General features: G+C 43.0%; 1 protein-coding gene across 4 annotated transcripts in view; it reads right to left on the bottom strand.

The window, feature by feature from the left end:
• The window catches only part of GLIPR2 (GLI pathogenesis related 2), a 42675-nt gene that overhangs the window by 9872 nt on the left and 15481 nt on the right, over nucleotides 1-17322 (bottom strand). For all 4 annotated transcript variants that reach the window (XR_012623183.1, XR_012623187.1, XM_074823552.1 and 1 more), the window contains 2 exons: nucleotides 6884-6992; nucleotides 2168-2271 (listed from right to left, as the gene is read on the bottom strand). Coding sequence is in view for 2 of the 4 variants with exons in the window: in XM_074823552.1 (XP_074679653.1) it covers nucleotides 2168-2271; nucleotides 6884-6992 (213 nt within the window). In the remaining 2 variants the exon portion in view is untranslated. The remainder of the gene's footprint in view (nucleotides 1-2167; nucleotides 2272-6883; nucleotides 6993-17322) is intronic.

Below are 17322 nucleotides of genomic sequence, written 5' to 3'. Positions count from 1 at the left end.
GAATTTAGTCATCCAGCGCTTGTCTTCAGCCTCCCGACACATGAGAAATGAGATGAGGCATCCTGAGAAGCCTGACACACTACAGCTGCCAAGGCAGGCTGCAGTCTCTCGCATTAGTGGCAGATGACAGCTCACTTATTTGAACACAGACAAAGAGAAGTCTGCCACAGAGCAGTTCCTGCAGGACTGGAGGGAGGAAACAGCTGTCAACTATTTCTTGGATTACAGGGATAAACATATTTCCAGTGACAGCTTTAGGCTATGTAACTCTAAAATCCGGAATACAATTCAAGGTATTCTTGTACCAGGAGAGGAGTCAAACTAGAAGGCTTTTATAGTTGAAAGCTTAAATCTCCTCAAACAAGAAATGCATCTCCTGATGTTATTACAGAATTCAGTAAGAGCCAAAATAAACAATAGCATCACTTTTTTAGAGAGAATACAGAGTATGTTGGGGGTTTATTGAGTTTTGCTTCATCTGGGAAAGAAACACTGCCTGCCTTTGTTAAGCCCTTGAATGGATGCCTTAATACAAATTTCAGCCTCATTGAGCAGGGTACAAATCAACTACCCAAAGGAAACTATATGAAAAAAAGAGGAAGAATGAAGCAGTTCCACAGAGATGAAGACTAAGCCCAGACGAGAGAATAACTTTCTTTGAAGAACTAGTTTTCTCATTCTGGTACTTTGAATGATCCTGCTACCTTGGAAATGTAGAAGTGTTTTACAGAACAAAAGAGGATGTAGCTTAATTTTCTCAGCAAGACATTCAATCCTGTGGATAAAAAAATAGCAACAAAATTGCTCAAAACTGGCAAGTTATGTATGGAAACAGTGCACTGAAGAAAACAAATGGGATCCAGAAAAAGACAGGCATTATACAATTTATGGAAGGATTCATGTGTTTTGTTTCCAGCTCTTTAAATGGGAATTCTGTGACTTTAACCTCTGGGGAAGGAGCACAGGCCATTAACACAAACAAGAAGGAAGAAGTAAGCTCAGTCAGTGAGTCACAGCCACTATGCAAACTTTGCCGTACATCTGTGTTTTCCCATGCTGCTCTGAACCCTTGCCTCAGACTCTTGCAATGGACAGAATGCCAAATATGCATAGATCAAATTGTATTTTTCCACCCCGGGTTTCTTTTTCAGCATGAAAAAGTACCTATTGGAGACTAGAGTTGGCACTTGCAGAGGAATTGAGCAGTGGCCCTGGGTCTAAAACTCACGTACCGAAATTTCCTGGTCCTTCAAACAGGGCCTCCAGCCTGCAGAAATGAGCTTCTGTCTCCCTGAGGCTGTGCTGGAAATTCCAGGAGTAGATGGGAATAAAGAAAGCAAGTGGTCACTTTTAATACGTCCCACCTGCTGTCTCAGCAGGCTCAGGCATGAGCCCTCCCTGCTGGAGGAGGCAGGAGGGAAGAGCGTGCTGAACATCACTGTGACTGGGGGCTCACTGGAGGCTGTCAGCCTGGCCAAAATTCATCTGCTCAGGCATCCAAACCAAATAACTGCAAAGTTATGTGTTACATTTATAATCAGAAAATATATGGAGTATTTTGTCATCAGAAATGAAGGCATGGAAACGGGCTCAAAGCCTGTTAGCTGACAGAGCAGAAGAGACCAGGTGTCTAAGACTTTAGTCTCTGTAACTTTGGTGTCTGGCCCCCCCCCCTCCCCCCCAGTTTTTACTCCCACAAACAGGACCTGCTCTGTAGCATGAAATGGCCATTTTTCCACTTTCCTTACCACAGCTGGCCTGTGGTCAGCCCTCTCTTTGGCTGGGACAAGCTAAGGATAAGGGTGAAGCACAGGGCATTGATGGTTTCCTTCTCTCCTCCCACTGACATACAAGTAGCACTCAAGACAGCTCCACAGCGGGGACACACGGAGCAGCCTACCTGCCAAGTCCTGCCTCCAAAGGGACACAGCACCACTTATCACAGTCCCTTATACCTTCTGTGCCTACACATGCTTCTTGCTCTCAGTACATGTAGATGACTGCAAACCACCATCCTGTCCCCAGGGAGCCTGGGCTGGGCTGTGCTGGATGCATTTTTGAAGCAGAGGAAATGCCAGCACTCTTGCAACCAGATGCTCTGAGCCCAAAGTACATGACACAAGCCATTTATCCAGTGTCTGTGAGACACCAAGAGAAGAAAGCTTACCTGGTTGGTCATAGGATGCCCATGCTAGGTTTTCTCCACATTTTCCGTTAGCAGACTCAGAGCTATGTTTGAGGACCCTTGTGGTAGCCAGTTCTTCTGCATACCTAGCAAAGGAATCCACACATTGAGTCACAGACCACAGCCACAGAAAGCAGAGAGGAAGAGGAGTAGGAAGAGAAGGCAATGCAAGCAAGCAAGGAATTTTCCTGGAAGATGACAGTTTAAGTCAAGTTACTCAGCTGCAAAGCCCTGAAGCCAGGGATGCTTTAAGCTTACATAAATCTAGGAGCCGGGCAGAAGGAAGGCCTAGAGGCTATTTTCCCTGTCTTTCATGAGCATCTATGTCACTGCTGAGAAGCACCTAGAAGAAACTGAAGGGCAGATCTCCCCCCACTATGTTCTGCCCAGCACCTGGAAATCCACCAGTCACCCATAGCTGCAGCTGATGGTAGAAAGGGAAGTACCTGCAGCAATTGCTACAGGTGTCACATCCTGACATTTCTAGCCCCCCCCCACAGGAGTAACTTCAATGTTCTCAGTGAAATGGAAAAAAGACAAAAGACCACAGTGGGGATTCAGTCAAAGCAAGTGTAAAAAACCCTACAATTTACAAATGAAAAAAGGTCAAATGAAAAACAAGCGCAATGGGCTGGGTGACAGTATGGAAGAGAAGGAGACCACACGAAGAATCTGAGGCAACAACTGTGTACACCAACATAGGGATAAGCAGCACTGTTTCTATAGAAGTTGACATGTGTGAGAGCATGGGATGTATTTTATTGTCTTAGGACAACAGGGTTAAGAAGAAAATCATGTGTAAACCAATTATTCTCTTTATTCAACATTGGAAAGACTTCAGTCCAGAAACAGTGAAATTGGAAAGGCCATTTGTTATTTCTCATGGCACAAGAAATAGGAGGCAACACAAAGAATCATCAGGACATAGATTTAAAAGTCAAGTAAGACAAAGCACTTTTTCTGCACTGTGCAGCAGAAGTCATCACCACAGGATGATGCAGACACCAAAGTGCATGGGGGTTTGGAAAAGAGCTGGACAAATTTACAGTGTGTGTATGTGGCAAGGAATCTTCAGGGCTTATTAAATAACAGCAACAAAAAAATGAGGATACAACGTACTGCTTAGGAAAACCATAATTTCCAGGAGAAATCTGTAATTTCCGGGAGAAGATAATGGGGGAAGGATCACCACATTTGTTTTGTCCTGCTACTCCTTCCCTAATCATGAATTACTGGCATCTGCCATAGACAGGAAATTTGTCCAGCTGAACATTTTGGCCCAAGCTAGTACTTCAGTCATTCTGTTCTCATTTCCTTCTGTCCTAATCCTCCCACCAAACCGGGGAAAAAAAAAAAAATGTAGCTACCTCCATTAATTTAGAAATAATGAAAACTTGTCAGTTGTCAGTCTGCTAGATCCTGACTAGAGGATCTCTAGATGCTCTTTCATGCCCTGTATCACTACAGTCCTGTAATTTTTCTCTTCAAGGATTTCCACATCCCAAGGAAGAGGCAAGACTGGAACAAAGTACACATTGCACTCAGACAAAGTTGCCAAGGATTTGAGACAAAGGGTGATTAATTCATTCTAGCTCAGGCAGTTGAAAGCATGAGATTTGCATCTGAGATCATCACCCTATGCTTCATTACAGTCAGAGATAAACAGACACCTGCTGAGGGTGAATCATCTCATGCTAAAGCAGGGAACCAATAGTCAGTTCATCTAACCTGCCACAATTATTGGAACTGAAAGTAGTAGGAAACGGACCATTTTCAACACAGATAGAGAAGCACAGAAAAGTACCCAGAGATACATGAAATATATACCAACAAATTCAATACAAACAAATATTCCCACAGCATTCTCCTGGCAAAACTGGCTGCTCGAGGCTTGGATGATCGCACGCTTCGCTGGGTAAAAAACTGGCTGGATGGCCAGGCCTAAAGAGTTGTAGTGAATGGAGTTAAATCCAGTTGACGGCCGGTCACGAGTGGTGTCCCCCAGGGCTCGGTTTTGGGGCCACTCCTGTTTAACATCTTGATTGATGATCTAGACGAAGGGATCGAGTGCACCCTCAGTAAGTTTGCAGATGACATCAAGTTGGGTGGGAGTGTTGATCTGCTCGAGGGTAGGGAGGCTCTGCAGAGAGATCTGGACAGGCTGGAGTGATGGGCTAAGGCCAACTGTAGGAGTTTCAATAAGGCCAAATGCCGGGTGCTGCACTTGGGCCACAACAACCTCCAGCAGTGCTACAGGCTTGGGGAGGAGTGGCTGGAGAGCTGCCAGTCAGAGAGGGACCTGGGGGTGTTGACTGACAGCCGGCTGAACATGAGCCAGCAGTGTGCCCAGGTGGCCAAGAAGGCCAATGGTATCCAGGCTTGCATCAGAAATAGCGTGGCCAGCAGGGACAGGGAAGTGATCTTACCCCTGTACTCGGCACTGGTGAGGCCGCACCTCGATTCCTGTGTTCGGTTTTGGGCCCCTCACTACAAAAAGGACATTGAATTACTCGTGCATGTCCAGAGAAGGGCAACGAAGCTGGTGAAGGGTCTGGAGCACATGTCGTATGAGGAGCGGCTGAGGGAACTGGGGTTGTTTAGTCTGGAGAAGAGGAGGCTGAGGGGAGACCTCATCGCCCTCTACAACTACCTGAAGAGAGGCTGCAGAGAACAGGGGATGAGCCTCTTTAATCAAGTAATAAGTGATAGGACAAGAGGTAATGGCCTCAAGTTGCGCCAGGGAAGGTTTAGACTGGACATTAGGAAGTATTTCTTTACAGAACGGGTTGTTAGGCGTTGGAATGGGCTGCCCAGGGAGGTGGTGGAGTCCCCATCCCTGGAGGTGTTTAAGAGTAGGGTCGGCATAGCGCTGAGGGATATGGTGTAGTTGGGATCTGTCAGTGCTAGGTTAACGGTTGGACTAGATGATCTTCAAGGTCCCTTCCAACCTAGATGATTCTGTGAAAGATATCAGATATACCTAAAGAAAAGGTGAAGTTCTTTGAATTTAAGATTATGCAAAATCTGTCTTGACAAATATGAGATTTCTTTTATTTCATGTCTTTTACTCAGATCAAACCAGTTCTGGTTCTTGCTATCAACCAGTTTCACCAGTCTCTGAACATGTGTCTTTTCATTCTTACAAGTTACAGATCGCAACCAAACAAAGCTTTACTATTGCTATTCATCACAGTGGGGAAAGTCAGCTGAGACCAGAGAGGACTGTGAGGAATTCCAGAAGGATCTAAAAATACCCAGCAAGGGCAATAGCACACTTAGAGATAAATGTGGAGCAATGCATATTTGACAGAATAATCTGAACTATTCATACAAGTCGACTTGTTCAAACCAACTGTAGCACTTTGGAGACAGAAGTGTTATTGACAAGTCAATTAAATTTCTTCCTCGTTGTGAGGCATCATGTAAAACAGAAACAAAACAACCCTTTGAAGAACAGAAGGAAACCCCCAGCAGATTACAAAGGTATGTGGATGAGTCACTGGCATTCCATCTCTTAGAAATACTGTATCCAGTTATCATGGTGTCTCAAGAAAAAAAAGAGTGAAAAAGTCAAGACAGAATCAGGTTTTGCTTGCTACTAGAGTGCATGTCCACACGCCACATATATGGTGCATTGTACAGCACAACACCTGGCAGAGATCTCTGGTCTAAAAGTGCGTGAGCTGGTGCATCTGTGTGACAGCACAGCACCATCCTGGGACAGTAAATCAGGTTCGGGAAAGGCTACAGCCTCTCTGGTTTCCAGCCAGTCAGCACAGAAGAGTCTGCACAGTTATGGTATAAAGCCTAATGGGAGATGAGATCTCATGTCCGCAGGGATCAAACTGGCCACTACTTAGCTATTATGGAAAGACATTTACTTTCTGAATAGTTTAATCAGCATTTACTCTTTCAGGTATCTCCTTTGTACTGTGAGGATTAGCCTGAAAAAATTGAAGATTTTCAAATCTACTTTGAAAAAGGTTGCTGTAAAGGGAAAGGAAATTATCTGGTTGTTGTATCTACAGCAAAGAGGACAAGCAGTATTGGACCTAAACTTCTCTGAGGAAGACTTAAGTCAGACAGCAGGAAGATGGATCCACTGTACGTTAGACTGACAAGAAGTTGTGCAGTCTTCAGCACTGAAGGAGAGGTAAGATGTGTTCCTCCTGACAGACTAGAGAACAACATATACTGATTTTTCTTCTGGGGCAGGGAGATAGTGTGATCTGAAATCACTTCCTTCTGATTGCATTGATCTTAGACCAGTCATCACTTCCTACCACAAAAAAGTTCTTTTCTCACTATTTCAGCAGCAGTGGATATTCTCCATCAGATGGCAATCCATCATCTGACATCATCTGTGGAGAAGCATGTTTTAGGCAACTACCCTCTGCAGAGGAGACATACCAGTGTAGACAGATACAGCCCACATCTGGAAAAGGGTGCAAGAAAGATTTATACAGTTGTGACTACAGAAGCATCCATGTGACCAGCTGGTACTACGTGATGGGGAAAGAAGGGATGACAAGGGTTGGGGAGGGAGACAGGAAGAGTAGAGTCCCTCACTTTCCACCCAGTAAGTCTTAATTAAATATCAGAACGTCAAAAGGCAAATATTTTTGCAGTATGCACAGTCAAACCTTACGGAAAAAAGTGTCACAAATCTCATTAGAGAAAAGAAAGGACTGAACTCACTGTTGGGCTCCTCTGTTTAACTTCTTGCAGAGTTTTAATGGGGGGACTCCGTGTTTCTTCCTGTAGTCATTGTGTGCTTTCAAGACTTCTTCAGCAAATTGTTTGGAAGCTGAAATCACATCAAAAAAATTGGAAAGGTCCGTCAAATACAGACATTAGTGAAGACAGAAGAATATCACCCTCGTTACCTGGGAGTAGGATGAAATGAACCATTAATGCCTTCCATCCAGGAACTAACTCTTAAGAGACACTCCCATTGGGATGGTACAGACTCACTAAGGTCAAAGAAAAATGTGAACCTTATTCCTTTCCTCAATAGCAAGGTGATTTAAGGTTAGTTTGACTGACTTTCATTTTAAGATTTCAGCGCACTGCATCACCATTGCAAAGAAGTCTCAGACTAAGCGACAAATAGGTCCTTTAAGGAGATGCACTAAAAATCCAAATTATTGTCACTGCATGCAAGAATTTTCCATGTTAGTCAAGACAACACCTAAAGAAAACAGAGATACTAAAATGCGTAGAACTATGCAAATATTTTGAAACATGCAGCACTCTTTTTACTCATTATACAGTACAAATTCATAGAAATCTCAAAATGTACCTTTATTTGGCTCAGGACAAAAATAATTGTTCACAAACAGCAAGTGATAAGGAAAGAAGTGACTGCTGGGGATGATTTTTTCCCCCCCCTGTGCTAGAACGCATTTGGGAAATACCTGAATTCCAAAGTTACTGCAAAGCTTTAAAAAAAGCTCCTGTTTGTACCTTGATAAACTTGGGACTTTAGCAGCACAAGGCAGCGACAAGCAACAAGTCACAGTGCAATTCACCTTGATGGCAATTTCACGTTACCTCCTTTTATGAGTTTGCTGATTTTTTTTCCCAAGATTCAGAGACAAAAAGTCTTCCCTGACACTGGCCACCCTGTGGAATTTTCTGCTTTAAAAGAAGTTTAGAACCTGAAACAGGGTACTGGGGCAGTTAGAGAGGTAGGGATAGCATCTTCAAAACAGAAGAACAGTTTTGACTTCCCCTACATTGCTGAAGCTTCTGAACAGACCAAGACATCTTTGAGTATTTACTCCACTTTTACCATGACACAGGTTTCTACATTTATTAATGATACATCAGCTTTATTTCAGAATATCCTAATTAGCACAATTATCACCATTTTCCTCATAAGACACTTTTGAAGCCCAAACAGACCTCATGACTAGAAAGTGTTTTCTGTTATTAAGCTTAGCTTCCTCAACTTCCTCTCACTACTCAATCCTAACAACTATAATCAATCATTCTCCTTTATTAGTGTGTACACTATTCTGCTGTTTGTAATGATGTATTATCTTCCAGTAGAGCTGTCAACTTGCACATACTGCTCTTGTAACTTTTTTCCTAAGGTGATTATTCAACCCATGCTCACGCTTTAAGCTGTTCTCACAGTTCTCTCCAGTTTCCCCAACAGCTTTGGGATAATACAGCAGCCGAAGATAATCTCAATAGCCAATGCACATAGAAAGCCATTACTGCTTCATGCAGTACCTTAAACCTTTTGAAAACAGTCTGAAGTTGGGTTGACCTTTTCTAGACCGAAGTGTTATTGTGGACATATATCTAATATATTCTTTACCAGTATGCTTTCAGGCTAGATTTTTTGGTATAAAACTGTTGGCATAAGACAGCAATAGGAACCCTGTTGAGTGAGATGAGATCTGCCCACCACCTCTTAGGTTTTCCTTCAATTTTGTATGTCACAAGTTGCATATCATCAAACGAAACAGGAACCTCCACTCTGGTGTTTAAGCACCCACACACCCTTTTGCTGACAAGCCTGTCCCATCACTCTTATTACCATTCCTCCCAGCTCACTGATTCCATCAGGCCAGAGTCCTAAACCTCTCATCTGCTGCACCATGCAGGGTCATGGCCTATTTCTATGGCATCTATCACAGGTTACTGAGAAAAGCAAGCCTGCAGCCAGTATGCTTAATTTCACTGATGCAGGTGTCTACGCTTCCATCAGAGAAATTTTCAGACAGCCTGCAGATCAAAGAAGTTGAAATACCCAGCTTTGGAAATTGCATCATATACTCCAGGCTGCATTTTTCTGCACGAGATCATCTTAAAGCTTCTGGCTGTTATCACCTAGACTTAATATCTCATCCACTCAGCATTAAATTGTAGATAAACAATCTGACCTACAAGTTTGAAAGTTTCTATACAAATTATTTGCTCTCAATTACAGTAACAAATTGAAATTCTAATAAAAAAAATAAGTTGACTGAAATACAGGCTTTGTCAACTGTCAGTCCATCCATTAACAGAAATCTTGTGTAATCCAGCTCTGTACTAACATTTTGACTTACAGAGACCAACAAGACATGGACAAAACTGAGTTTCTTCTAGCCATGGCAGGCACCGTTATGCTGTCCCTAGAGAATCTCAATCCTCCCCTTCCCTCAAAGGTGGCTGCTAAAGAAACACTTATCTACTGTGACTCAAGCTCATGTGCTAACTGCCTGCCTCTGCACGGCTTCTCCCATACATGCTGATGTGTGGAGAGGGACGCCCAACTGCCAGATGTATTTCAGATTTGTTTTGTAAGGCATGTTAAGTTTTTCCATTTTACCAATGTTCCGTACACTGAGAAGCCAGATATTAAAAGTGAGAGTTAACAGGAGTTTTCAGGCTCCCACCCAAATGGCAACAGCTTCCCAAACAGCTTTGGAGACGTACTTTTTTCCCCTTCATGTAGGCTGCTTAAACTGCTAGAAAAATTATTTCCTACTGCCAGGAAGTTAGGTTTGGTCATGAATCATTACACAGCTTAATAAGTAAAACCACTAAAGCTATTAGATATAGTTGCTTGCTTCTCATTGTTCAATTATTTATCTCTATTTTGGATTCTTTTGGAACATTGGCTAGGGTAATGACAGCACGTGACAATGAATTTCCAGGCTATGATGTGGTACAGAGCACATCTTACAGTTGTTATGGTTTTGGACTTTCAGTTTCATTGATCAACTTTGTATGACCACAGAAAAGCAAGCAGAGGCATCTAGGTTGCCTTTTCCCATCAGATTTGTTTTTCTGAGTATTCTATTTCTCCATTCTCTTATGGTCTCTAAACAGTGCCGATCTACTCAGTCTTTCTCAGGTGAAGAGCTCTTCACTCCTGAATCCTTCCTGCCTCTTCTCTGAACCCTGTCTTCTCCTGCTCTGTTCTTCACTTAGTTTGGACATCAAAACAGAAGCAGGTTATCTGAACTTGTCTTCCACAACACTAGCTGCTCAGCATCACCGCTGCAGCTGTCAACTGGTCCTAGTCCACTGGCCTTGCACAGCTGCAAGATGATGTGGGGAAAGAGTAACAGCAAAATATTTCACAAAACATAAATCCTCTCTATCCAATACTTACACAACAGAAATGCTATGGGTAGCCCTTATGTCAGCACTCAGGACACACAACACTATAACAGGGGTACACTTGCCTAGCAAAAAAAAGCGTATTTTTTTTTATGGCTAAGTATCCACTTCAGTGATTCAAGAAAGAGCACAGTATCAATTTTGAGAAGTATCAGTGTCTTCTCAGTGCTCTCTGTCCTATTGTTTACAGATTAATATTCACTGGTAGTATTGTACTTTCTGTATATACTATGGTTTTCTATTTAGCCTTCAGATAATTACTATAATACAATCAACAAGAGAAAACTGCGGTTGTTTACCCTGGAGAAGAGAAGGCTCTGGGGTGACCTTATTGCAGCCTTTCAATACTTAAAGACAGCTTATAAGAAAGAGGAAGACAGACTTTCTAGTAGGTCCTGTAGCGATAAGACAAGGGGTAATGGTTTAGAACTAAAAGAAGGTAGATTCAGACTACATATAAGGAAGAAATTTTTTATTATGAGGGTGGTGAAACACTGAAAAAGGTTACCGAGAGAAGTTTGTGAAAAAATTCATTGGAGGCTTCAGGGAACTGTAAAGTGATTATATCAAGAAATGCTTTGTTACTGTCCCACATAACTGAAGATACCTCTATTTCAACAAACTTCTCAAAGTATATTAACAGACTGGAAACAAACAAAATTCTTGAGTAAAAGATATCCCTGCTTCTAATGATCACATTTTCATCTAGACCTTTTAAGAGACCTTACATATTTATCATTAATAATCTTTATTCTCACTTGAAATGTAATTCCCTGGAAACTATCCCTAGCTGAATCTTTCACACTCTGAGAATAATGTTCCTTCAATGGAGAAGTGATGGATATTTAACTGATAGGAGAAATGTTAGAGGACAGCTATGCCTCTACTGCATTTTGACTCAGCACTTCGGTTTGAAGTCACAAACACTCCAGGATGGTCTTATACTGGCTGGCCTCTGCAGTGCCACAGGGAGAGAATATTCCATGTTTCTTTCTCTGTGTATTTGACTGCACTTTCTTGCTCCCTATGTGGGACAGTAACGTCTTCAAAGACTGGCCCTTAATGGCATTCCTAAATATGTCATTTGGGAGCATGGATCTGACACTTCCAGCCGTAAAAATTGAGCTCCTTCAGTGCTCAACTCCCCTGTTCTCTAACAAAACTGGCCAATTGCTTGAAAACATAAAGAAATGAAATCACATATACATCCTGGAGGGAAGGAAAGATAAAATGATACTATGTTCAGAAAGCATTATATCCTGGGTGGGGTTTCTTTGTCTTCTTTTACACTTCTGAACCAAGAATTCAATGAAAGGGCAACATGTCCATCCCATACAATAGGTATTTATGGGAGATAAAAAGTGTTGGTACATCATTTCCCTTCCAACTTAAATTATTCTATGACCCTACTAAAAGTTACAAGAGAAAGTATTGCTTATGGGAAGGAAAGGAATTGAGGGTTACAGTTAGACAGGAGTTTGAATGGGAGTAGTTTCCTGCAACATTCTTGTGTTTATCAGGCTGCTCAAAATAACCTCCCCTTCAGCTCAGAAGATCCCTTTTCAGGGAGGAGATTCTCTAACGTCTTTCAGCATTCAGTTTTGCCTGAACTTTTCTTACACACCTGCTTATCACGGGGGTAAGCTTCAGGACAACAGTAAGATGTCTGAGTTAATTGAATCTGATGGACAAAGTCCACCCATTTTATTATCTGGGTTTCCTCTACAGCAAACCAGCGACTTAATAACCTTGCCATATGACCTGTGCCATATGACGTAATATGCTGTTTTCCCCCATACCCAATTTGAGGCATATTGCTTGAGAATATGAAGCCGCTGGTGAAATAATGTTTCAATGACATTAGTCATGTCACTATTTGATTGCAAATCCTATTCTTGCTATAATAGACAGTGTTGATTACTTCCTCACTTAAGGCCTTTTATAAACTGCTAGGCAATTGACTGCCCTGATTAAAAAGGAACACCTGGTAAACTGGAGACTGCACAGCTCTGAGAGGCAGCAGAGCTTTCTGTGATATAAGCATTTAAAAAAAAAAAAAGCAACACTAATCAGCAGTCTTGAGCACTGACAGAACCAAGTTGTCACTTTTATCGGAGCCAAGGGTGGGGGGAGAAGTTCGCTGCTTGCAATCCCTCCCTCCTCCAAACAATCAGACCAACAAGCCTGCCAACGAGTAGTCACTACCATGGAGTGGTCATCTTGCATAAGGTTGGAACTGACTACTCATCACAGCTAGACAAGCCAGTGTTTGGTTTGCGTGAAAGACAATCAAAAGTATAGTTTTTATTGCTATGCTGCCATGGAGGACAACTAAATATTGTAAGCATGCCACACATCCACACAGACAACCCTTGCAGGCAGTTAATGTGTAAGGTGCTAACCCTTTAAAAAAAGGCTAAGGAGATCCTCTCATTAGTAAGGCCTTGTATTCTTAAACCTAATTGCCACACAATTCCTTGGGTACATACATTTCAAAATGCAAAACCACAAGTGATCTGCGTGTGTTAGAACTGACCATGCTATGCAGGAGAAGAAAGTGAAGCAATCTTCTCCATTTCTTATCTTTCTCCCTTCCCAACATCATATCTGTTTAGAGTTTCTAATTACAGTAATTTATGAAGAAAATAAGGTGCAGTTGTACTCACTAATGAGTAACACCAGAATCAGAGCTTCCCTACTACTAAATCTGAGCTTCAGCCATTAGGTTGTGATTCCACCTTAAAACAATGTTTGCATGACAGCAGCATGATAGTACACCTTTCAGCAAGTAACAACTCTTCTAAGCCCTTTGTAAATCATTTGCATGTCTAATGGGAGTAATTTTTGCTGGTGACTTATTCATATTTTGGATGCTGCATATTCTTGGGCTCTGTGGATGGGCAGCAATAAAGGGAACCTTGTTAGTAGCCAGTGCCAAGTTCATTTACAAAGCACTGTTAGCTGTCTGGTGTCAACCAAAGTCTTTGCTAAGTGAAGAATTCTGCAAAGAACTGAAGAAGGGTAGAACTACCCCATATCTCCTGGGATATACTCTGCCATTTTATACCTCTAGGATTTATGTTCTACCACTGCTTGGAGTAGCTATACTTGAACAACTTTTCATTTCATTAGCTCCAATACTCTCCCACCTTGCTTTTCTGCCAAGGACATCCAAGCTAGCTGGAGCAATGCTCGAAATATGTTTATTTATGCACCTCCCTGAGGCATGGAAATATGGCCATGCGCATTTCTTCTGATCACTGATGTGTAAACTCACCTATCCAGTAGCCCAGACAAGGCAGGGAGACACAGGAAGCTTTCTTTACCCATATTTACTATCAATTACATCATCTCATTCTCACCCCCTGCTCAACAGGCTAAACCCCAGTTCTCGTAACTCAGAATCTTGAAAAACATGGTGTTTATTTCATAGAATCATAGAATAATAAAATGGCATGGGTTGGAAGGGACCTTTGAAGGTCATCCACTCCAACCACCCTGCAATGAGCAGGGACATCTTCAACTCAGAACCCCGTACAACCTGACCTTGAATGTTTCCAGTGATGGGGCATCTACAACCTCTCTGGGCAACCTGTTCCAGTGTTTCACCACCCTAATCATAATCCGTTTAAAGGATCAAATAGTCATATAGTCCCCACACCACCCCCTGGAAGGTAAAATTTCACCTAAAGCCCAAAAATCTTTAAACCTCTTGATTTCAATGTTCCTTCTGCAGCTCCTGTTGCTTACACACTGGCCCAGTGCTTGGGAGCCAAAGAAAAAAAAAGACTGCAGTATATGCAAGGAATGTACATGCATGCCTACACCCAGAGACTGCAGTTCCAAAGGGAAGCCCTTTGCATCTCTCCAGAAAGCTAGTGCCATACCTACAACATCGTGTCATAGACATCCCCTCCTATGACCTGCCATGGGGGCGGTTCAGGAGAATATACTCCTCACAGTCATAAGTCCTCATACAGTTGAGCTGTGGAAACTATAGAAGCTATCAAAATCTGAACATGAGGAGACACTTTTTCATTGTTAGGGCAACAGAGCACTGGCAGGGGTTGCCCAGAGAGGTTGTGTAGTCTCCATCCTTGGAGATATTCAGAAGCCATCTGGACATGGTCCTGGGCAACCAGCTCTAGGTGACCCTGCTTGAGCAGGGGAATTGGACCAGATGACCTCCAGAAGTCCCTTCCCACCTCAACCCTTCTGCGAGTCTGAGCTGAGAGGTCTCTTAGTAATGGGTCTTCATAGGGAAAATTCAAGAACAGGTTATAGCCTACCGCAGTTCATCCCAAACTACTTTCTGAGGGTCACTTAAGTGTCCACCATGTGCCAATGGCCCACAGAATTTACTAGGTGTGACAAACACATAAGGTATGATTAAACACGTATTCGAAAATTTCTTAACATCTGCCTATCACAAACTATCATCAGAGCTGTCTCATGGAAAACAGTCCCCCTGCCCCTGTATTTACATTTACAACAGGGCACGGAGGCTTCAGCGACACATGCAACCCCATTTCAGCTTTGTTTCAGTGGGGACAGCCCTCACAATCTATGTTAGAAAATGGCTCCCAAACACCACACCTACAACAGTGGCATGGCAAAGCTTCAGAAGGACAGTTAACTTACCATCTCATGCAGCTCTGCAGTAATCATGCTTAAAGCTGAGACCAGGCAAAGCCCACATGATTTCTGTTCAAAGCCGAGATTTGCTCTGGTAACTCAGTTCAGTCAATTTTAAATGATATTAAATAATGTTTGTGATGGCCTTAAACGGGTCCATACTGTCTTCCTTCACAACACCTCAGACTACTACCATCTCCTCATACCTGCTTGCGCAGGAGCCAGTTCTGAACCAGAGTGGTTGGCCACCTGCCTGGCCTCACTTCAACCCCCTCTGCAAGGCCACCCGGCCCACCTCTGGCAGAGCTGCTGTTCAGACCTTCAAAGACAAGGCAGAACTTGCTTATATCTGCCTGTAAAAACATAACATAGATATGTTCAGGCTAATCTTTCAGAGAACAGCACGGCCTCCACCAAAATAGTGATCTGAAATAGCCTTCTGGCCTGTTGAGATATGTAATAAACAACAAAGAATCAAGAGACTCATTTTCTCATACTTTTTGTTCCTGCACACAGAGCAGCAAGTGAGGCAAACTCAAATCCAGGCAAGACAGACATGATCAACTGTACAACTGTACTGACAGAAAACAAAGGGTTTGAATGTTTGCAGTAATAAAAGCTTTCTTCATGCTTATTTTTTTTTGAGAAACATTTCTTGAAGGATTCAGAAAGAAGAGCTGATGTTTTTTGATGTGCAACTCTATGGCATCAGAAACCTTGGTAGGAATCTTGGTTACTACAGAGCATTACATTCTATCCTATTCTTTGTAAGCCCTTCACACTTGTTTTGGTACTTATCTGACTTGAGCATGAGGAGCTAAGGCTACTAATCTAACAAGTCAACAGGAGCTGCCTTCTCCTCCTCTCCCCCACCAAAACCCTGATGGATCAACAGACATGTAAAAATTGAGCCCAGAATACTGTTTGCCAAAACCCGATGCCTTCCTGGCAGATTTTTCTCTATTTCCCATTTATTGAACTTGAATCACGTAATCAGTGTGTTTTATACACAAAAACTGGAGAATTGTGGGGGTTTTAATTGAATTAACTTGATGTTTGAAAGGTCCTTTTTCCATCACACCTTCCAGTTCAGTTCTGGTGTAAAAAGAAACAGCCAATAACTTCAATTGATGACAAGTTCTGCAAATGCCCTGCCGTTACCAAACACAAATGTTTGGTTGCTAGCAGTTTAGACTAATTCATTTCCTCTCTCCCCACCATTCCTGTAAAACCACTCAGCATGAAATTCCTTGTCATTGTGGCAACTTATGAGTATCGCATTTCTCAGAAAGCAAACAGGTCACTTCTCTAGTATGCTTGTACTTTTGTTACAACCTGCTACAGCTGTCTCCTACTGAGATGCTACAGTACAAATTTGCACTTCAGCTGAAGATGTATCTCACTCCGCAGAAAACACGACAATTCTTTTTACTGTGCTCCAAAGGTGCATCTTAAGAGTTAAAAACCAGCACATGCTTCTAAGGAAGATTAAAACCAGCACGGAAAACTGCACCGAGTTTGGTTCCCGGCTCTTCTTTTTGTCAAAACCCTTTCTCTGCCCTTATTTTTGTACTGACTCAACAAGCAGTACAGTGGGTAACTCCCAGCCCTTTCTCTGGAGTCCCACCCATATTTGCAGAAGGGGAAAAAAAAAGAAAGAAAAAGAAAACCAAACACTGTAAAAAGATAGCAAATATTTACGAGCCCACCCTTGTCTTTGTCTGATAGCATCTGCACCCGCTAGCTAGAAGAAGCAGGGCGATTCCCCTGCCATCACCTCTGCCTGGTTTTCGGAGAGCGAGCAAGCCGAGCTCCCTTCTCCTACCAGGCCGGGCCAGAGGGGAAGCGGAAGAAATGCGACTTTAAGCAGCCTTTTTCTGCCGCCATCCCAGCCTTTTTGGAAACTCCCGCCGCGCAGCTGAAATCCCCGCGCTCCAGAGCGGAGGAGTGGAGCTGGCAGCCAGCTGCTTCCCCGAGCATCGCCGCAGCTGCTCGCATGGATATCCCCTGTGGGGCGAGGGCTGCCCGCAGGACCCCGGCCTCAATCCCGCACAGCTGCAGGGGGGTCAGCACCCACCTGACACGGCAATCTTAGCAACAGGGCAACAAAGAGCAGCCAACTCACCATCACCTCATTTCCTGCAGAAAATACTTACCCCGGTCTTTTCGGTTCAGGCTTTCTGGGATCTGCAGGGAGGGGAGCCTGCACCGCTTACTAATCCAAATGCTGTCCGAAAAGACAAAAGCAGGGGGAGGGCAGAGGGGATCCTTGTGTTTGGCTTAAGTATTTGCAGGAGCTATGGCCATGGGAGGCATTTTACATGATGAGGGAGTTTCAGTATGAATTTGGTTTTAGCAGCCTGCAGCTTCCAAGGGAA

This window comes from Strix aluco, chromosome 1 (genome assembly GCF_031877795.1).
Source record: "Strix aluco isolate bStrAlu1 chromosome 1, bStrAlu1.hap1, whole genome shotgun sequence".
Lineage (NCBI taxonomy): Eukaryota > Metazoa > Chordata > Aves > Strigiformes > Strigidae > Strix > Strix aluco.
The sequence above is the reverse complement of the archived record's forward strand: the minus strand, read 5'-3'. Positions and strand labels throughout refer to the sequence as shown.